The sequence below is a fragment of the Felis catus genome, chromosome C1 (genome assembly GCF_018350175.1).
Source record: "Felis catus isolate Fca126 chromosome C1, F.catus_Fca126_mat1.0, whole genome shotgun sequence".
NCBI classification, from domain to species: domain Eukaryota; kingdom Metazoa; phylum Chordata; class Mammalia; order Carnivora; family Felidae; genus Felis; species Felis catus.
Window position 1 is genome coordinate 26,046,826 of NC_058375.1, and position 22,130 is coordinate 26,068,955.

Sequence of the window (22,130 nt, forward strand, 5' to 3'; positions counted from 1 at the left end):
CTGTGCAGAGGTGGGGAGTTCTTAGGGTGGGGCTGAGCATGTGGTTAGTATCATCTGACCAGCTTAGAGGGGTGCCAGGCTAGTCGTGGGGGCTAGAAAATGGAACCAAGGCAAGATAGTTTGCAACCAGTGGAAGGAACTGGGAAGTATTTGGCAATAGAGCTCTTGATGTCAAGAGCTCCAAGAGATGTCAAGATAAGTTCATGATCTAGTCCACCCATTGATTCAACAAATTCTCAATGAACTGGAGTCGTATGCCAGGCACTGCTCTAGACCTTGAGGCTCTGTGCTGAGCAAGATACAGTTCCTGCCCTCAGGGAAGTTATGTTGTTGTGGGAAGTAAAGATGTAAAAAAAGATGCTGTGTGGTAGTGGTTAATACCATGAAGAAAATAAACACTTAAGTGGGCACAACCGAACAGGAAGGGATGGATTGAAATTAAGGCTTAAACATGAGGTTAATAAACAGAGAAATGGATTGATCTGAGTTCTGAGAATGTCCTAACTCTGCAGGCATGCAGTTTTCTAGAACAAACAAGAGCAAATGAATCTTGTTTTCTTGGGAGTGGATGGGGCAGGTAGGAAGACCCTTGATCAGGGACTTGTAACTGTGCGATGAATCTTGATTGCGGCGAGGTGCTTGATAAAGGCTGTCTTGGAGAAGTCGAGATGGGCCGATAGTGACTGGATTGATTTATTCCCCCAAAGTGTTGAGCCAGGATTACTGTCAGGCTGCAGGGAGGGTATCCGGCAGTGTCTCCAAGGCTTGGCCCTGGGCTTGTTCCCTTCAACATTTCTATCCATAAATTGGCGGAAGACCCAAAAGACGTGCTCATCAGACATGCAGCTGAAATGGAGCTGTCAGGGACAGCTAATGCCATGGATGACAGACCCAGGATTCACCGCGATGATCCTCCACAGGCTGGAGTGATGGAATGAAACCAGCAATGGCCCTGATCACACTCAGATTGGGGAACTAAGCCCAGCCATGGAGTAGGAGTCCTTGCTGGATAACTGACCCTGGAAAGGAAGCCGGATGCGGTAGGAGGAGGCAGCAAAGGCAGCCAGAGCCACTGGCATCCCCACCCTTTCTAGTTGACAAGGTCCTTGGCCTCTTTCAGGCTTAATTTTTCCCCTTCATAAAGTGGGGATGATGCTGTTTATTGCCCAGGAATGTGGAGAGGATTAAATTCAAGCATGTATGTGGATGCCTGGCTTCCTGTCTGTTCTGTAGTGGATTTATGACAGACGCAAGGGAAATAGGGGTTTGTGGAGGCCCATGGGAAGCCTCGGTGCCTGGGGGCAGCCTTTCAGGGGTACGTGGAAGGCCCACAGCCAGAGTGGAGCCTTTCAGGGGTACATGGACAGCCCACAGCAGAGTGGGTCCTCCATTCTTGGCACTGTGCCGTCCCTTCTGGGGATGCCAGCTTCCTAAGAGGCCCGTGACCGCTGTGATGTATCCAGAGTAAGGATAGGGGTTCATACTCAGTTTCTGCCTGTATTCCGAGTTGGGGAGAGGTAGGAGTGTCTTATCAGGTGCTGAGAAAGGACCATCTGTGGGTGGGTTTTGATTCAGGGGCCCCAAGGTCCTGAGGGTCTTTTAGAATCTGCCTCGACTTCTCCTTAGAGTTGGCCTTAAGTAAGTGGTGAGACTTTTTTCTATGTGTATCTATGTCTAACACTTGTATTAAAAAAAAAAACAGCCAAAAGTAGAGCAAATAGCACGTGATGAACCCATGTACCTATCAGTCACGCAGTTTTAGTGATGGCCAATGTGTGGCCATCTTGTTTCATCTATGACCCTGCCATCTTCCCCTCCAACCCTGCTGGATTAAGTTTAAAGCGAATCTTAAACATAATTTTATCTGTAAACACTTTGTATGTATCTTTAAGAGATAAGGACTCAGTTTTTTTTTAAGCATAAACCACAATACCATTATCACAATGTTTTAAAATTGATATCATTGTAGTAGGTCTTTCTAGAAAATCTATTGGTATATAGCTTGCTTTGTAGAGGGGAGAGTCAAAAAGTGGTCCTTTAAATGTCTGGTGTCTGTGACTCGGGACTCACCTGTTCCCTTTGAGGATGATGATGATGAAGAAGAAGGGGGTCTAAAACCCAGATTGGTAGCCTCTTTTATTCTGATTGTTCCCAGGGACACAGCAGTGAGAGTGGGGCCTATTTATAGACAAAGTCTAGACATGGGATGGAGGAAAGGAAGAGAATGAGAGAGGGCAGAGAGAAGGGGGGGGGGAGAGAGCATGGAAGGATCAAGAAAGCCTGAATGGAAGATGACCCAGCCTCCCTGCAGCCACACCACCTTCCTGAGCTCCCAGGACCCTCCCACTGCAGCCAGCACCGGGCACCTCACCACGTTCTCAGACCTATGCCATTACTGCCGGTACAGGTGTCACGCCCGTGCTACAGGGGAGGCCTGGAGGTTCTGGGCTCTGGCATGAAATAGGCTCTAGCACCCTATTGAGACCCAGACCCGTTTGGCCAGAATCTGCTTTTTTCTGGTACCTCGCTCTGCTTCTAAGTCTGCTGAGGCCGCGTGCGCAGCTGGTGACCAGGGGGCATGGCTGTCTCGGTTGTTAGAATAGTGAGGCACTCCCATATCTTCAGCTCTTCCCAATGTTTCCCATTTACCCTGGCCACCCAGCAACCTTGCTACACCCCACTGGGCCTCATCAGGACCTGGCAACGAGGGGGGTAATACCTGGCACAGAGGAAGCCTCTGGGACTGTAGCCTATGTCCATTCTGATTGGCTGTCAAATGCAGTGACTTTCCCCCTGGTTCTGTGTGTGGTAACGTGCGAGACATTTTGTGCCTGCACGTGTGTATGCGTCAAATACACCCACACGTGCGTGCATTTGCTCTTGCACACAGGTGAGCGTGCATGTGCTCATATACAAAGAGCATTACCAGGAAGCCACATCCCTGCTGCGAACATTCATAGTCCCTGTTTGTGGGACTCACTGAGCCCTCGGGATGAACTGTGAGAGTAGGGGTGTGCTCCAGATGTCCCCATTGGCAGAGCTCCATTCATGAGGCATTTTCATTCCCACCCCCCCATTGCCCCTTCATTGTCTTCACCACCCCCTCCCAGGAGAGAGCACTGAGAAGTTTTCAGAATGCTCTTTCTAGAGCACCTCATCGACTTCTTATGGGAGCCCACCAAATATGGATAGCAGATGGTTTTAAGCTAGGTAGTCATGGTCCTTCTGGGAGTGCCAGGGAGGAAGATGCCCCCTTGCCAAAGATGCTAGTGAGGCAGGCTGGGCCACAAGCCAGGCCAACAGGATTGCCATTCTGTTGTGTGAGGTGCAGGTAGGGGCCAGTGTGTAGGTACAGGGAGATGCATGTGAATCAGTGCACGGACCAAGCAACTGCAGCTGCCCACGGGAAGTTGGGCTCAGCCCAGAGACTGTGATCTGATTGGAGGGCCATGTCAACCGGGGGGGACATGGGTAGCCACGGGGCAGTGGTATGGACTCCAGGATCCAGAGCCCAACCGAGCTGACACAGGTGTAGACACCCTCGTGTCACCCTTACTCTGTGCCAGACGCTGTCCACGGTGCTTTGTACATCTATGATATTCCTGTTAACCAGATGAGGAGACAGGGTGTCAAGATGCTAAGCAACCTACCCAAGGTCCCAGCGGGGAAGTGAGGGAGGCAGGGCATGAGTCCAGCTGTCCACTCCACAGTCCCTTCCCTCCCCCTGCCACGGGGCAGTGAGTCTTGGGTTTCCTGGCGCTCAGCCCCAGCACTCTGGCCTCTACGCTCAGAGCTGTCGGCTCACTCCTGACCCCTGTGCAGCTGGTCTTTCCTTGTTTCAGGTCCTGGGCACAACCGAACAGGAAGGGCTGGATTGAAATTAAGGCTCAGCTCACTCAGCAAGACATAGTATCTGGAGAGGACCCAGGTGTCCCAATTCCCAGAACTGTGCTCTTGGTGCTGGCATGTGTAGAAACCTCTTGGGAACCCACTGTTTGTCCATTTTCTGTCTTGAGAAAGCAGTAGGTTTCTTTGGCCTGGAGACGTGTTTTCTTCCTCCCCTTTCCCTGGGGCCTGGGCCCTGCCACGGAGCCACCCCTAGTGAGCTGGCACTAAAGCTGCCTGTCTTTCTGATCTGTTTGCAGAGCTCTGGAGCTCAGCCGTGATAAAGATGAGATCTCCCTGTTGGTGGAGCAGGAGTTCTTAAGCCTGACCAAAGAGCACCTCATTTTGGTCACAGAGAGCTCGGAGGAGCTGGAGGCCCCCGGCATCTCTCCTGAGGGACCCAGACAGCTGGCTCCCTGCCTTCTCATACCTCCTCCGGTGGCCGACGGCAGTGAGTACCCGGGGACCTCCATCATTGCTGGTGATACACTTCTTGAGCCGAAGGTGGCCATGTCTGTCATCAGCAGCCGGCCGGACTGTGATTCTGTCATGTCTACTGTCACGGGAATTCTGCGTGCTGCTAAGGTCAAGAGTGTCAAGGGGACAGACGATGGGGGCCACAGCCTGGGTGCCTCTAACTCAGAGATCGGCAAGCTCCTGGCTCAGTTCCCATTCAAGTCCACAGAAACGTCCAAGGCCCCTGACAACAAGATGGTGTTGGAGGAGACAAGGGTCATCAAGGACTTCTTGCAGAACAGCATGTTCGGTGGCCCAGGATCCAGGGAGCCCATGGGGCTGGGGCCATTCCTACTGCTGCCGCCTCCGCCTCTGTCTGCACCCCCTGAGAAGCTCCCTGAGCTCCCTCCTCAGAAGAGGCAGCTCCCAGTGTTTGCGAAGATCTGCTCCAAGCCCGAGGCTGACTCTGCTATGGAGGGGCACCTCTTGATGGGTGAGTGGGCCTGGGAGCAGGGCCAGTAGATGAGCCTGCAGGGAGGGACTTACCAGCAAGCCAATCAGGGTTGCAGCAGGTGCAGATGGCATCTCTGTGCAGAGTGGGGAGCAGTGGTCTCTCTGGTGGGTGCGGGCCCCAAGTTGTGCAGCCTGCTTTTTGCACCCACAGGCCCCTCTGCTGGAGGCCCATGTATGGGGCACAGCTTGTCTAAGCAAACGTGGTGGCCTTGATCCCAGCGCACTTTGAGGGGAGATAGAGGCACATTTGGTAACGGGCTCAATTTTTGAATCCGGGTACTCAAAGTATGTTGAGGGAAGCGTTTACCCCAGCTGTAACTGCAGCATGGGGACCTTAAGCCAGATAGGAGGGAAATTTGATTAGCAGACAGTGTCATCTGGCTTCCGATAAAGGCACCTGTTCTGACCATGAGGACTGGTCCTCACCCTGGGCCCTGGGAGTGAATGTGCAAACCTTCCAGGTTTAGTTCAGACTCTTGGCTCTGGACTTGTTCCCTGGGACTGTTCCCCCCCATCTCACTCCCAGGTTCTGCATCTTGTGCCCCTTCTGATCCAGCCACTCAGACTGGACGGTTCCAAGGCAGACTGATGGCAGTGGCATCTGCCCACAGCCAGCAGTTACTAGGAGAGTTGACCATACCCCTGTCAACCAAAAGAAAAATTACCCCCAGGCTGTGAGCGTGGATGGATAGCTGAGATCCCTGTGTTGTGAAGGCTCAGATCCCTCTCCTTAAGAAAACAGGTGCGTGTTCTGTGTTCTGGAGCATTATCGGAAGGCTGAGAAATCAGAGCTGGGGACAGCAAGCTGGACTCTGGGTCCTAGGAAGAGTCTCTGGGAGCCAGTGGCCTCTTTGGAGCCATGGGCTGTGCGTGTGAGGGTGGAACCCTGCCCGGAGGGTGGGACTTTCCTGCCATCTCCTTCTCCAGAAAGGATGTATGGATAGCTCCCTGACGGATGGGGCCGCTGGGTTGGAGGTATTCCTTTCCCACCCGCCGCGCCCGCTACCTGTGTGTGTCTGTGTGCCAAAGGGAACTTTACAGATGTGAGTATGCTTGCTAGAAAAAATGCGGGTGTGAGTGCATCTGAATGTGTGTGTCTTGTGTGCATAGTTGTGTACGTGTGAGTGAGGCGGAGGAATGACAGGCAGGAGTGTGTGTGTATGTGTGTCTGTCTGTGTACACAGATGTTAGAAGAGGGAGCTTTGGAGCTGAGTGAGTGGCAAGTGTGTTCAAGGCGATGGGAGGTGGGTGAGAGACTGCAGGTGTGTGGGTCTCTGGGGAAAGGGCTATTATTAGTGGGTACCGTTATTTCAGCACACTGGCTGGGGGCTAAACTTGGCAACCCGAGAAACTCTTGGAAGAGACTCTAGGGACATGTTTTGCTAAAAATGTCATTTTCTCCTAAATTGGCTCAGACTATAGCACTCTTTCCTTGGCTGGGATGGCACTAGGAGGGCAGGCCCAGTTCTGTCCACACTCAGCCACAGGCCACTGGACTGTGGTGGGGGCAAGAGCTGGTAGGATCAGATCCACTCTCAACAGGTGACACGGGGCTCAGGTCCTCCGATCCAGCCACTATGGGAATGATCTGAGGGCACCTGCTGTTTGTCCAGGGCCGTTTCCCAGCCAAGCTCCAGGGAGACCTGCAAAACCTCCAGGTTGGGGTAGGAGTGGGGAGCACTACTCCAACCAGACAATGCCTTAAAAACAAACAAACCCCCATGTATATAATTTCAACCATAGTTAATTTTGTTTGAAGAATGAGTTCCTTTTACTCAAAAGGAAATACGGGTGTGGAGGGTTCCACAATGGTCCAGGCAGCATCCTCATGCTGGCAGTCCATTCAGTCTATTTGGCAGGAGACCTGAGCCTGGCCCCATCCCCATGCAGGGACTCATCATGTCTCTCTGACGCCCTCTCCCGCAGTGCCACCTTTCCAGACTCCTGCATGCAAGGCCTCACTGAAGGCCCACTTCCTTCCGGAAACCCTCTGACCGTCTCAGATAGAAGCCGTCTCAGCCACCCTCTTCTCCCACTGTGTCCCTCTGTCACCTCACGGTCCCCATCTGTCTTGTCCTGGAGCTATTTCTGGGTCTGTCTCTCTCTCCCTCCTTGTTGTGAGCTCCTGCAGGGCTGAGTCTAGCTCTGACTCATCACAGTGTCCTCAGGACTCAGGTCAGGGCCCAGCACTGACGGGCGGGCTGCACTGCCCATGAGCGAGCGGCACAGCAGGAGCAGAGTCCATGGTGAGGGGCTGGACCTCGGTGCAGACCATGTGCTCTGCAGGAATGTGTGTCTCCCCCACTAAGCCAGGGGCCCCCTGAAGGCAGCTTTGTATCCAGGGTCGGCACTGTGGATGAATAGAGAGAAGAGAGGGAAAAAAAGAGGGAGTGAGGAAAGAAAAAAGATAGGAATGAAAGGAGGGAAAAAGGAAGGAAGGGGAAGGAGGAAAATAAAAGAAGAGAAGAAAAGAAAGGTAATTGGGAAGAAGGAAGTTTGGATGGAAGAAAGGGAGAATGGATGGATGGAAGGGAGGAAGGTACAAATGGAGGGTGGATGGATCCATGTATGCATGCATGAGAGGGGAAGATTGGAATGGGCAATGGTCCACAAAGGCTCCAGGGAGAAGAGTAGGACTGGGTTGGGCTGGCAGAGAGGCTCCAGAGTGCTTTGAGTCCCAGGTGTGTGTTAGGGAGGACCTGTCACTTTGTCCACAAGAGGGTTCTCCCAGCATCCAGCACTTGGCCTTCCAGAGCCATTGACCCAGTTTCTCTCCTGCTGTAGAATGGAACCCTAGCACCAAGGATCCAACCAAGGGTCGAGAGAGCCTCTTTCTCAGTCAGTGGCCCCAGAGCCGGAAGGACACCGGTGGTGAGGAGAGTTGCAGTGACCCAATAGGCTCCATGTCCATGGCCCTGCCATCCACGAAGTCTGTATGGCCAGCCGAGAAGAACCTGCTCTATGAGTTTCTTGGGGCCACCAAAAACTCCAGCGGGCAGCTGAAGCTTCGCAGCAAAGTGGAGGTGGACGGGCTGGAGCTGAAACGTGAGTTGAGTGTGCCCAGGGGAGCATCTGTAGAGGAAGGGAATCCAGAAACTCTGCCGCCAAATGGCTGCCTTTGAGTCACTGTCTTTCTCTGGGTGTCAGTTTCTAAACTCATAAAATGGGGAAATGACTTTCTCCTACGTCCCTCATCAGGAATACAACTACTAGGGAAATACAGGTGGCTTTCAGGGTCCCATGGGCATCATTAGTGGTCAATTTGAATACAACTCGGAGCCAGGGTGCTTCATGTCCCCTCAAGTTGCTCAAGCCCAAGAAAAATCCATGCTTCCTATTATTTCTACATTGAGATTATTCGTGTCCCTGCTTTCTCTCCTTACAACTGTTTCAGTCAGAACTCCTTTCCCAAAAAAGATGCCCATAAGGGGAAACTGAGGTCCCAGCTCTGACTCTGTGATAAGCTCACAGGACATATTATAGAGGGAGAGAACCTAGGATTCATATCCCAGAACAACTCAACCAAATCTCATTCATTCAGACTAACTTGGGGTCGTACCATATTAGTTAAATAATGTTTGAGATTTTTAAAAAGTGATTCCAATATAGGTACAATAACGTATATAAGGTTCTCGGTGTTGCCAAGTACATGTCCCAGGGGACTGCTTTAATAACTTGGTAAGAATGAATTCCAACAACATAGCAATTGTTGGTATAAAACTGGATTTTTGTAAAGCACTTGAAAGAATTTGGTTTTGTACCTAGGTGAAATATAGCCATAGCAACCTGGGTTATTGTTTTTTCTTGCTAAACCATCTCCTTTACTAGTGAATGATGGAGAAAGAGCTCTAAGCCAGACCATGCTGGGATTCTCACTTCTTCCAAATTGGCCAGGTGTGTGCTAACGATGTTTTTCTGTAGTTGGAAAGTCACCCAAACTTTGAAGAACCCGAGTCTTGGAGCTTAAAAGACCTGACATCTGAGAGCAATAATCCTGGGGTAGTCACGGTGCTGAGGGTGTCCTGGCCTCTTTCTTCTCCAATCCCTGAAATACTCTACCTCTCCTGTGACTTGCAGTTAACCCACCTGTGACAGTGGCCGACAAGAACAACCTCAAGTACACAGGGAATGTATTCACCCCACGCTTTGCCACAGCCTGGACCTCAGCAACCTTGAACCAGCCACTGTGGCTCAACCTCAACTATCCACCTCCGCCCGTGTTGACAAATCACTCCCCCTTCCCACAGTATCAGGTGAGTGAGTGGGTCTGGCTGTCCAGCTTCCAGCCACGGAGAAGCTGTGGCTTATGGGGAGCCTGATTCACAAAGAGGCTTTAGACTTGTTATTCTCTTCCTTGCAGCCACATCAGACCAACTGTGTGGTGTACACACACACACACACACACACACACACACACACACTTCTAAATTTTCCATTGTCTGAATTCCAGTTCACTCTATGCTGTGTATTCCAGATCTGCTTTGCTAGTTTTGGCCGTTTAAGTGCTTAGACTCCCAGCATAGGATGATGGTGTGGTCCCAGCTTCCCACCCACCTGCTAGTGCTTCCTTGTTACCTGGATGGTATGTGTCCTATAGAGTACTCAGGACAGTCCGGGTTTAGGACTTTTGTCCTGGCATAATTATTAAAAGCACGCCCTTTCACTCTCAAGTGCCCTGGTGTGGACGCCAAATTGTATGGCCACCTTATTTCAACGACATCTGAGTGGTCTTAGCTTGTACCAGTGAAGGTGGCCTGGCATACACAGTTTCAGTCTTGGGTTCATAGCCTAATAGCCTAAAGGGAATTAGTGACCAGAAACACATGTAGCAGGACTGGAAATTTTACTCACAGAACTTACTTATGCAGGAAAATGTAGTTTCTTTAGTTTGTCTATTTAAGTCAATTTCCCTTAAGAGTTGCTGCCCACTGGGCAGAAGGAAGAAAAAAATCAAATCAATGTCCACTCTGGTTTAAACTTGAGTTCAATTCAGTAGCTTAAATAGTCCCTTTAGGTAGTGCTCAGCTTCTCCAGGAAAGGCGCTCAGTGTCTAGGATTACTTAGTCTTCTGGCCCCCGCCCCAGCACCTCTCCAGAGCGGCACGTGGGTGTACCGGAGGGACATGCCAACTTGTAACAGTCAGGTCCTTGGGAACCTGCTGCCCCAGCCTGGCCCAGCAAAGCATGGAGAGAGCAAATAGAGAAGACAAGACACCTGAAAGTCATCTTGTCCTCTCTCTGTGTCCCTTCCCCTTCCACTTCTCCTTGGCTCCCTGTGTCATTCCCTCTTTTATAGCAGAGCAGCAAGCCTTATGGCTTAGATGTCCCCTGAGCAGAAGGCAGATCTTCTCTGCCCCATATAAAGCCTCTCTGGGCCGGTGCACCAGCCTTAGCCCCAGAATCTTAAACAGAAGCTAAGCTTTCTTTCCCTTTGATGTTTTGCTTTCAAGCCTTTTTTGTTTGTTTGTTTGCTAAAGAGGACAAGGGCCCGCCCTCTCCTCCTGCAGGACAGAAAGCCTCACACTCGGGTCCCATATCTGGATCCTCCTTACATCAGTCTTGAGAGAAGTGCCCGCATGCCCTCCTCCACTCACCGACCCCTTCTCCAGTACTCTTCACCCTTGCACGTTTGTGTTTGCTTGTTTACTCTTCAGGCATTTATTCACTGACTCACCGATGTGTTCATTTTTATTTATGTGTTTACTCATTCATTTAAGTAATTCAAAAACCTTTGCTCGACACTGACTAGAGGCCAAGCATTGGCCAGGCGAGGGCATTCGAAGATGACAGACAAGCTCACAGTCCAGCACACGTCAGGAACAAATCAAAGAACAGCCCTGTGTGCACACCCCACCTCTGAAAGAAGCAGTTGCATACTTTTATGCAGTGTAAACCGATCCACTCTAAGTGCCCTCACGGCTCGGCATATAAAGCTGATTCATGATGGCTTGCTTTATAAAGAGGAGATAGCAGCTCCTTGCTATGACACCTGCTTCTGACCTGACTTTTTGGAGGGAGTGAGATTCGAACGTACCTGAGCAGAGACCCTTTGTTTTCAGAGATGGCAGTGTTTGCAGGGCAGGGCTGCTTCCACGGCTTCCTGGCCTCGGCTGGAGACGCTCACCCTCCCAGGTAGTGATGGGGAACAGTGCAGTTTACCTTCTTCCAGCTCCTCGTGATTTCATAATGCCATCCAGCTTCAAGACAGCTCGTCAAGGGGCCTGATTTAATAAAAAAAAAAAGGCAGGTTTTGGAATCGGCAGACTCGGGTTTAAAGGAATCTACTGCCTTTGAGCTGTGTGGCCTTGGGCAAGTTAAAGTTAGCTAAACGCTCTGAGCCCTGGTTTCCTCACTTGTGAAATGGGCTCATGATAATAAGCAGCAGCCACAGCAGCAGCATACGCTTGACTCGCTTGTAAGGTTAATTGAGTTCATGGGTGAGAAAGAGCTTTGAAAAATCTAAAGTGTGATACAGATGTTGGTTTTTATTATTATTCAGCCCTGGTCTTCCTAGGAAACAGGGTCAGGGAACTCCAAAGACCTGGAGGAGACACAGGGAATGGTCTATCCTAGTCTCTTTTCCTGCTTGGCGTTAGGAATAAAGATGAGGTCCCAAAGCCAATTTGCTCAGAACTCTACTGTGGAGCGATGCGGAGCGATGCAGAGCCATGAAAGACTAAGTCCACAGCACCAAGGAACTCCAGAGTGCCCTGGGCTGCTTGGCATAAAGGAATGCTGCTCCCAGTTAAGGAGGGAGAGTGGAAAGAGTCCATGACCTCAAGGAAAGAAGAATGAGTGTTTATTTACCTTGCTTTCGATTTTCCAGAATTGCAAGTTGAACAACTAGCAACATCCTTAAAGTCAGATAGTGTGTTGCTCATGCTGATGCATGTGGCCCAGCCTCTTGAAAATCCATCCAGGATGGAGCAGGAAGGTGGCTGTTTGTCTTGCACAGGCCTGAGGGGTAGCCCGGCCCAGGCCGATGTGGAGGGGATGGTGGCCTGGGGGAGTTTGCTGTGTATAACAGAGCCAAGGCTGATGGGGAGGGAGACGGACACACAGAACATGGCCTCGGAGCTGGCTGCCAGCTGGAACAGCCCCATCTGTCCAACTTCTCTGTCCAGGGTCAGGCCACGGCCGGGGTCACAGAGACCAGGCTGTGGTCATGGTGGTGAAGGGGTTGCCCTGGCCGCAGGGTCTGGGATGCAGGTGAAGGGGCTGGTGGAGGCGGGAGGGGCCTGACCACGGTCTGTGTCAGTTGGTTGGGAGCAGAGACCAAGGAGAGGTTCTTAGAGGATGTGTAAACTTGGGGACCTGGAAGATAGGGCCCCATGTCAGGAATTCTGGAGCCTTTGATGAGGAGCTCATGGGCTCTGAGGAAGTCATCAAGGGTACAGTGTCAGCCACCAACACTTTGATAGTTGCCACAAGCTGAGCCCAGAATGAAGGCAACATCTCAGGGTTTGGAATCTTTGGGAAAGACATACTGGCCTGAGGGGTGCTTTGAGCAGCATCTGAGGAGATGACTCTGAATTGGCAGGTAGAGGCAGTCTGAGATTAGAGGGGCCATGATCTGACGCCACCCACAGAAGCAGGGTGTGTGTGTGTGTGTGTGTGTGTGTGTGTGTGTGTGTGTGTGTGTATACATGGATGCCTGAGGCCACCCCAGACAGAGTTCAAAATAAAGATTCCACTTTCCATCAGGCTGAACTGCCAGACAGCTTCTCCAAGGGGTGGGGAGCAGTGAGAAATGCTAAAAATCCCTCACATTTGCAGAATCCTCACTATGTGCTGGGCACTGTTCTAAGCCCTTTAGAGGCACTAGCTCATTGATCTTTGGGCCAATCCTCATCATAAGGTACAGACTCAGGTGTACATGTGGCACATAGACACACAGCATCAGGGACCTCAACTAATGCACCCGAAACACGCAACTGCAGACACAAAGGGAAGCACACGTGTTGATGTGTTTAAATAAACACAGATGCAAACTGACACACACATACACACAGATGTACATCGATACCTCCTGTCTTGGGGCAGGAATGGGGTTTGGGGAAAGGACAAAGGGTGAAATAGCAAAAAAAAAATAATGTAGCTACTTTCACAGGCTTTCCAGGTCCAAACACATATAATTTTGTAGATAAGGGAAAAGAGGCTCAGAGAGGTGAAGTGATTTTCCCAAAGTCACACAGCCACCAAGGGGCAGATCTGGGATTCAAGAGGCAATCAGGTTCCTCAAGGTCTTACCTTAAATACTCACCCCAAGGGCTATGAATCCTGCCCAAGAAGGGGCTTCCTGTGTGGGGTGAGTTGTGCTTGTTTGGCCTGATGGCTGGACAGGACTAACTGGCGGGTGGGTCTGGCCGGCAGTGTGGTGGGACGGACTCGAGCAGGCTGGCGATCCAGGCACGTGAGCTGGTCTTTGGGCTGAGCGGCTACTGCTCTCTGGCTGGCTGGGAGCCCTTTTCCCCACACTGCTGAGCCTCCCCCTTCTCTCTGCAGGGCCTGTATCCACAGCGTGCAGCCAGGATGCCCTATCAGCAGGCCCTGCACCCCCAGCTGGGCTGTTATTCCCGACAGGTGAGTAGACAACCTGCCCACCTCTGTCCCAGCTCCACAAAGGCCTTCAAGTCAGAAGGACATCTGCTGCCTCGTCTTTATCCAGCTGGGCACTGGCCATATATTTCCTGGCCCGCCCTTAGCCCCAGAGAACAGGCACAGAGGCCAGTGTGCATGTGGAGACAAACCAGTGTCTCTTGGTGATAAGAGCTGGCACCTGCAGAGCCCTCACTATGTGCCAGCCGTTCTCTACAGGCTTAACCTGCATAAACTAAGGGCAGGGCGCCTGGGTGGTTCAGTCGGTTGGGCATCCGACTGCGGCTCAGGTCATGATCTCACAATTGATGAGTTCTAGCCCCACATCGGGCTCTACTGTCAGCATGGAGCCCGCTTTGGATCCCCTGTGCCCTTCTCTCTCTACCCCCACCCCCAGAGGCTCACGCAAGTATGCTAGCTCTCTCTCAAAAATAAATAAACTTTAAGAGAGAGAGAAAAAGATAAGGGCTTTACCTGCATGAACTTCACAACCGCCCTATGAAATAGATTAAAGATGAGGACACTGAGGCACAGAGAGATTAAATAACTTGCACAAGGTCTCAAAGTTAACATACTAGTTAGCTTTTCCTGTGGCAACAGATGGCCTCAATACCTCAGAGGCTTTCAACAATAAATACTTATTTTTCACTCATAGGCCTCTGAGTTGGTTGAGCTGGGCTGGGGTTGGGTTCAAGCCTGTTTCATGTGACCTCCTTTTGGGACCAAGACACGGTAGCTTTGGCTCCTGCCACGGTGGATGACCGGAGTGCCAGAGGGGTGAGCGGAAACACGTGATGCTTCCGAGCGCCTCGACGTAGAGCCAGCACGTGGGATGTGTGCCTACCCACTTTCCACTGGCCAAGGAAAATCACATGGGTTTGCCCGGCATCAATGGGGCTGGGGACTCACACCCTTCCATGTCAGTTTGTCAGTTAAAATACGAGACACCCAGTTAAATTTCAGATAGATGGTGGGTAGAGTTTTAGTATAAGTTAGCTCCAAATATTGCATGGGCCACACCGATATTAAAAAATTATTTGCTGTTCATCTGCAATTCAGGTTTAACTGGATATGTTTTTTTGTTTGTTTGCTAAATTTGGCACCCCTGCTTCCGTGGGTAGCGGATATGTGCTTAAAAATCACCCGATGGCAAAATTAGGAGTTTGACCTTGGGCAGCTCAGCTTCAGAGTCCATGCTGCCAATGACCATGGTTTACTGCCTCTTGGACACAGATACACAAAAACACAGTATCAAAATAAAGCAGCAGAGACAAATGCAAACACACAGAGACACACATGAAGATATAGTCATATGCACACCCCCAGGCTGCACACACAAGTGTGTTCAGAGAGACTGAGAGTCTTGGGGCAGCAACGGGGGTGTGAGGAGAGAAGCTAATACTGCTCTTCATCCCCAGGCTGGTCTTGGCCCCTCACACACAGGTGGACAGACCCCCCCACCCCCCGACACACACACACTCAGACTTACACTCCTTGGCTCTCCTTTCTCCCCCCAGGGAGCCCCACCCTTTCTCTGCAAACTGCCCCCCTGACCTGAAGTATGTTGGAATGTTCCAGAGGGTAGAGAAGGGCCCATAGGTAGAGCCTACTTTATTAGCTGGGCCAGAACTATTTCTCTAGCAGTAGGGAATCTGCATCCTGAAGAAGAACAGAGAGGAGACAGTCCGGCTCACAGAATCTCAGTCAGTCACCCCCACCCCACAAACAGTGATACCAACCACCTAGCCCCCACCTAGCTCCAAAGAGTTCGCACTGAGGCGACCTTCTGGGCGTGTGTGCATCTGAAAAAGTAATATAAGAACATGGTACAAAATTTTTAAAAATGTCAGAGTCACTGTTGCTGGTTCCTCAAGCATCTTTCCAGTGGTATCTATTTATACAAACATTTTGTACAAATGCCGCTTTCTGGGCACACTGTTCTAACATTAGTTTCGTCAGCAGAGAGTATCCTGGAGATGGTTCCAGAACGGCATACGTGGCCGTTGTATGGTGTTTAGCTGTTACATGTAGTTAGGGTACCTTTCTAAAGAAAGTTTGTATCAGCTGTAGGACCCCCGTCTCCTCTCTCACGTCAGTTCCCTCCCAGGTCCGGGACTCCACCCACCACCCCCACCCCCAAGAAAACCAGGGGGATTTTCCGCCATTTTCTTGCAGGTGTCTGTCCTGGGAGGTGTCTTCCTGGGTTCTCTCTTTGAGCCCTTGGCCCTTTCTGACTTTCAGCTTGTCATCTTGGGGTTTTGGTGCCCATGTCCAGCATCACCCAGTCCTATGTATCCTCTGGGGGAGACATGGGGAGGGCCAGGACGGAGGAGCATGCCTCCAGCCTCCAGAGGGAACATGCGTGGAGGTGCGGTACAGCGGTGTGCCTTGGGGCTTCTCACTACAACTCTGACACCTTGAAGCACTTTACTATGCAAGGTCTTAACTTCTCTGAACCCCATTTCTTCATTCCTACAGTGGGAATAGTAACGGTCCTGCCTCCCAGGGCTGTTTGGAGTTTGAGTGAGAGAATGTGTATGAAGGGCTGGGCATGCCCTAAGCACTCAATAAACCCTAGCCTTTGTGAGTTTTTTTGTTTTTTGGTTTTTTTTTTTAATGAGATAAGGATGTGCAGTGTTGGAGAGAGGGTTGTCTGTGTGTTGAATCCCTGAGCAGCTTGGACCCCAGACTCTTGCTTTCAAAGAGGAAGCCCAGAAGTTTTCCCAATTTTCCCTTCGGCACACAGGAGGATGGCTGTCCAAGAGAGAGTTTTCTGACGTTTGGAGCCGTCAGTAGTAGAACGTAGTGCTTAACATGTAATGAGATCCCCATCACTTTAGGTATTCAAGCAGACACTTAGTGGCCTCTTTTTTCCTCCCTCCTCTTCCTCTCTCTTTCTCTCTTGCACTCATTCATTTACTATATGTTTATTGAGCAGTTTCTGTGTGCCAGGCATTGTCTTAAGGCTGAGAAGATATCAGTAGATAAGACAGATAGGGTCCCTGGCGTGTCCGTTGGTGGGAGTCGGATCCAGGTAGTGTCTGAAACTCCACTGAGTTCCTAATTTTCTCCAGAGTGTGAGCTGAATCCCACTGCCTTTTTGTGCCCTTTCTCCCAGACTCACACTGTGCAGTACTGTAACCGCTAGCCACATGTGGCTATTTAAACTTAAGTCAATTAAAATTAAGTAAAGTTTAAAATTCAGTTCCTCATTCACAGCAGTCACATTTCAAGTAGTCAGTCAATAGCCACATGGGGCCGGCGGCTACCATACTGGGCAGTGCAGACACAGGACATCTCCATCACCTGTCACGGGCATTTCCACGGGGCAGGGCTGTCTTGCATTGGGAATCTGTTGAGATCCTGAGGTAGAGGCCAGGGACATATAAATCTCAACAGCTTTTTTTTGACAGTAAAAGTAAGAGACAAGGGCTTTGGGGATGGTTATTGACAGAGGAACAGGTAGGGAGGTGGGGCAGAGAATGGGAATAAAATTTATGTACTATTTATTACGTGCCAGTCTCTTCACTTATATCAGCGGACTCAGGGGAGTCCGTTGGGGGAGGGGAGTGTTTGCCCATTCTACAGACGAGGAAACTGAGGCTCAGATAAATTAAGTACCTTGCCAGTCAGACACAGCAGCTGAGCCCTGTGCTTTTGCCGTTTCAACACATTGCCTTCTGTATACCCACAATGAGTGAGGGGCAAGGGGCTGGGGGGAGGCGCCTGGGATTAGGGTTGGGGTTAGAGCTGGAAACTGTGAGGTTTGGAAGCAGTGGGCTCTGCGGGACCCAGCCCCTCTCTCATCTCTGACCTGCAGGTGACACCGTACAATCCACAGCAGATGGGACAGCAGATTTTCCGCTCTTCCTACACCCCCCTGCTGGGCTACATCCCCTTTATGCAGCCCAGCTATCCGTACCCTCAGAGGACACCTCCAAAGCTCTCCGCCAATCCCCGAGACCCTTCCCCCATGGCAGGAGATGGGCCGCAGTACCTCGTCCCCCAGGCTTACGGGTGAGTCCTCAACTCGCACTGGGAGTCCACCTGGTACCCAGAAAGCTGCTGGGGAGGGGAGGCGAGTGCTCCGGGCCTCGCTGGTGTGTTCTTGGTACGTTCGTTCCATGGTTGAGGGGAGGGAGGGGCCCTGTGCCTGTCAGGAGGCTGTGTGGGTCGAGGACCGGTCCGGTGTGGAGGTGAGGCCGGTCTGGGGCCTGCCGGGCCCCTTCTGTAGGCCCATCGGGGGGCTGGGCCCCACAGTCTGGCTGCAGAAACGTAGCTGCAGAGCTGTAGTGGATGACGATGCACTGTCTATAGCAGGTGGCAGGTAGTGAAGCATAACACACCCGCCTTTACCTGTTTGCTTGGTTTACAACAGGACACGGCCAGGCGATCTTCTTACAGCTTTCTCCCCCCACTTCCTGCACCCTGAGCTCCTTCCCAGGCTAATCTCTCCAACATCCTGTTGACTTTGTAACAGGCCTGCTGAAGGGCCTTCCATTGCTTATCAGGGCTCCTCACGCTTCTCCTCCGAAGTGCCCCAAACGGCAGATGAGAAGGATTTAACCGCAAGCAGCCAACACAAACTCAACATTTTAGCCGAAAATTCCGCACACATTTTACCTGCTGGTCAGCCATAAAGTTATGTTTGTTGTTTTAAGATGACAGCACGCGGCCGCTCATTCCCACCCACCAAATCTTCAACTAACCTTCATGCTCAGGAAAGGGAGATGGGAAAAGTGAGGCAAGGTGGGGGCAGGCCCCGGTCTCCCCAGAGGGGCGATTTGGTCATTCCAAAGGTGTTTATTGAGGACCTCGTGTGTGCCTGGCACGGTCCTAGGCAGTGGTTCCTGGAGGGAACAAGGCAAAGGTTTTTCTTCTCTCATTCCAGTGGAAGAAGTAGACAATTCTGAAATACACAAGCAGCTCACGTGTCAGGGGCCAGAGGTTAGGAGAGAGAGAATGAAGGGATGTCTCCTGAGCAGAGATCTAAATGAAATGAGGGATTATATATAGGTGATGAGCTCTCTGGGCAGAAATACAAAGCGCAGTGGCCCTGAGGTAGGAAGTGTTCCTGGAGCATAGCGCGTAGGAGAGGGAGTGGGTGGGATTGGAATCAGAGAGCATGCAGGGCCAAACTAGATAGGGCCTGGTGAGCATGGTGAGGAGTTTTAAGAGCAGTGGGAAGCCATTAACGCTTTTAACCTTTGGAGGACGTATTCTAATTCTCCGTCTAAAGAAGAGGACGTTGGCCAATGTATGAAGCCTGGACCACGGGCCAAGAGCTGGTGCAGGGGAGCAGGATAGGAGCCCTGACAGCTGTCGGAGTAAGAGGTGCTGGCGGTGTGGACTAGGGCAGAGACCTTGGGAAGGAGATAAGTGAAAAGATCTGGAGTATTTATTTTCTTGGTTGAATTGACAGGACTTGATGATGCAGGATGTGGAAGGAGGGAAAGAGAGAAGCCAAGCATGATTCTTCAGTTTTTGATTTGAACAAGTGGAAATGCCAAAATACTAAGGTCAAAATGACTCTTAAAGACGGGTCTGTCGATGCAGTTTGGTTTGGGATATGCAAAATTTGAGAGGCCCGTTACACATATGAGTGGGGCTGTTGACAGGCAGGTGGATGTGTGAGTCTGGGGCTCAAGGGAGAGACTGGGGTTGGCAATATAAATTCGGGAGTCATTAGCATATAGATGATATTTAAAGGCACGGGGTGGGATGAGATCGCCCAGGGAGTATGTGTGCATCGAGAGGAGATGAGGCCCAAGGACTGAGCCCTGGGACTCCTACAGGTAGGGAGGTTGGGGAGTTGTGGAGGATGCAGCAGAGGCTCTAAGAGAGGGAGCGTTAGTGAGGTGGGTGAAGGAATAGGTGAGGGTGGAGTATAGGAGGCCAGGGAGGAGGTGTTTCCTGGAGGGGAGAGAGAGGGATCACAGAGCAATGTGAGCACATGGGCTAGGATGCAGGGAGTGCCAGGCAGGGCCGTGGTGTCTGGGGTTCCCAGTCATCTGGGCGGAACAGGTCTAGGAGAGGCGGCACTGGGCAGGAAGCATGCAGGGGCCCTGGGGGAGAGTGTAGTCCGGGTAGTCCGGGAGACAAGCAGGGTCAGGAGCAAAGAAGCGAACCAAGAGACTAAACCATACGGAGAGGGAGAGGAAGGAGTAGGTGGCTGTCAGGGAAGGAGGAGCCTAGTGGTCCCCTCCCTTTGCCACATCAGTTTGCATGCATTCATCGGGGTAGGATAACCACACGGTTTATCTTCCAGACAACAATAAGTTTGAGAGTTAAAAGGAGCACAAAGAATAATCACACTGGAAATGCCAGTGTAGAGACTGTTGCAGGCAAACCAGGACAATTGGCCATGTGCAAGGCAGTTCAAGCTCCTCCTCTTCCTCCAGGAGTCACTCCTGGATCACTCTAGTCCATGGGGATTACCTCTCCTCCTGGCTCTCTAATGAACGTCCTGTCCAAACCATGCCCTTGACAATTGAACCCATCGAAAGTTCCCAACCTGGATGGCCTAGATTCATGGGGCGTGGCAATCCGATATGAGGTGTGTCCTGAGTAATTTGTTACCAGTAATTATGAAATGCTGAAGTACGGGCTATGTATGGTCTTTTTTGTAAATCAGAGTGGAATCCAGTGTATCCCTATAATATCACTTTCCATCATTTCTTTTCCAATGTGATTTTTGGAAGAGAGAAAAAAGGGTGGGGTTAGGGGGGGTTAGAGCCAGCATAATCGTTTATGAGGCATCTCCCTTGTGCCAGGTCGTGGGCTGGGCCCTGGGCATAAAGTGGCAAATAGTCCAGATAAGGTCCCTGCTCTCCTGGAATTTATTTAATGAAAGGGGAATCTAACTAACCCAAAGCCTTGCTTGCCCATGACACTGTGAGCGAGAGATCTGGATACCAGCTGAGGCATTACAAATTAATGCGGTGGCTTGTTCCCATTCCTTCTTCCCTCCCCCACCCCCTCCCTCTTCTCCTTTCATTAATTCATGGGAGGGTGTGGTGAACGTGAACGTCTTCTGTAATATGCATCTGCCCAGCTGAAAAGGGACCGAGAATCCCTGGATTAGACTAAATCTAGCCATTTGTTCCGCTGCGATTTGTACTGATCTCCGTTCCCATTCATTCCAAGTATCCTAGCAGATGGGTGAAAAAATTGCTGTAGGATCCCAGAAGTGTGAGTAAATGATTCCATCTGGAGAGGTCAGGGAAGGGGTCACGGAGGAGATGGCTTCTGAACTCTCTTTTGAAGTATGAACGGGAGTGTGGTGCCGGGGATAAAAAGCGGTCTGCGCTTGGAAGGTGAGGCTCAAATTCTCTCGGCTTTTCCTTCCCTGCTGGTCTAAGCGAAGTCCCAGGCACTCAGTGACGTCTCAGTGCTTATTCCTCGCACTGGTGTTGAAACGGAAAGCCTGATTTCATTTGGTGTTGATAAGGGGTCAGGGAGCCCTGGGATGGTCTAGACTCCGGGGTCTCCCACTGGGACGTGGCCCTGAGTTCCGTGGTGTGGTGGCATTCCTGAAGGACACACCTGGGTCCTCTAAGGCAGGTAGAATGGCTTTAGGCCCACAGGTAGGGTGCTCAGATCCGGAGAGGCTCCCTGCTGTGTGGTCCTGGAGATTGGGGGAGCACTGGCCCCAGAGAGGCAGTCCCTTACAGGCTGCCAGGGGCTCCTTGCCTTAAGGAAGGGGCAGAAGAAGCTCTTTATTGCCCTCCAATTGGATCATTTTAATATTTTATTTTCCCAGAGCCAAAGGTTTTTTTTTTTATGCTAACGCGTTTAGCCTTCAAGCCTGTCATGATCTACCCAGTCCTTGACAGCCACAAAATTAATGTATTACTTTTTCTAATATCTCTGCTAACATCAGGAGTTTCATCATGACACTGTATTCTCTCTCTTCCAGGTTTGGCTCGACGGCTGGTGGGCCCCTGATGAATAGCCCCTATTTTTCCTCCAGTGGGAATGGCATAAATTTTTAGATGGTCTTCTCTTCTCCCCCCTCCTACCTTAGCCCTTGGATCAGGGCTAAGGGCTCTGGAATTCTGGATTCTGGAATAGCAGCGTGGCATGAAGTTGGAGAAGCCAAGGCTCCGACCAGGTCGTAGACAGAAAACAGCAAGACCAGACTCATCTGTTGACCAGCTCTCTCACACACATAGCCCCCCTCACACACACCACCTGCCACACATGCACCTCCCTCATAGTCACACTCACCTGCTCAGCCATCTAGGCACCTGTATTTAGCTGACATGAGTGATTTTTTGTTTTCGTTGTTGTTGGTAAAATAGAAATAAGACCCTTAATTTTAGAACGTTTGTATTTTATGATAAAAGTGAGAGCTGCTTGAAATGGAGTGTGCCTATTTATTTTCGTGATGTTCTGTGTTCTCTCCACTGCTCATTTTTCCCACGCACGAGACACGGCGTTTACCCAGAACATGACAAGAAACCACGGGCCGGAGTCCTCAAAGTGCTGCTGTCTAAATACAGGAGCCCAGGGATCATAGACTGAAGGGCTTACTCTTCTCTTCGGTGACCCACTCACTTCTCAACATCCCAACTGATGTATCTCAGGAGTGGACATAAAAGAAGGACACCCTGCTCAGGTGGCTGTTTTACAGAAAAAGTCTCTCTTGGACACAAGATGGGGAAATTTGATCTGGAA

The 22,130-nt window shown here is 50.9% G+C and overlaps 1 protein-coding gene across 3 annotated transcripts in view; it reads left to right on the plus strand.

Moving 5' to 3' along the window:
* CC1H1orf94 (chromosome C1 C1orf94 homolog) overlaps positions 1-21,815 on the plus strand; it is a 36,851-nt gene extending 15,036 nt beyond the window's left edge. The window contains exons 2-7 of one of the 3 annotated variants that reach the window (XM_011284744.4): positions 4,146-4,834; positions 7,639-7,899; positions 8,932-9,107; positions 13,359-13,436; positions 17,272-17,468; positions 21,370-21,815. In XM_011284744.4, the coding sequence (XP_011283046.2) occupies positions 4,146-4,834; positions 7,639-7,899; positions 8,932-9,107; positions 13,359-13,436; positions 17,272-17,468; positions 21,370-21,445 (1,477 nt within the window). In that variant the 3' untranslated portion in view covers positions 21,446-21,815. Of the gene's footprint in view, positions 1-4,145; positions 4,835-7,638; positions 7,900-8,931; positions 9,108-10,912; positions 11,048-13,358; positions 13,437-17,271; positions 17,469-21,369 lie in introns of those variants that run through there. The other 2 variants (XM_019836619.3, XM_023258443.2) reach the window with 2 other exon arrangements.
* Positions 21,816-22,130: the final 315 nt, after the last annotated feature.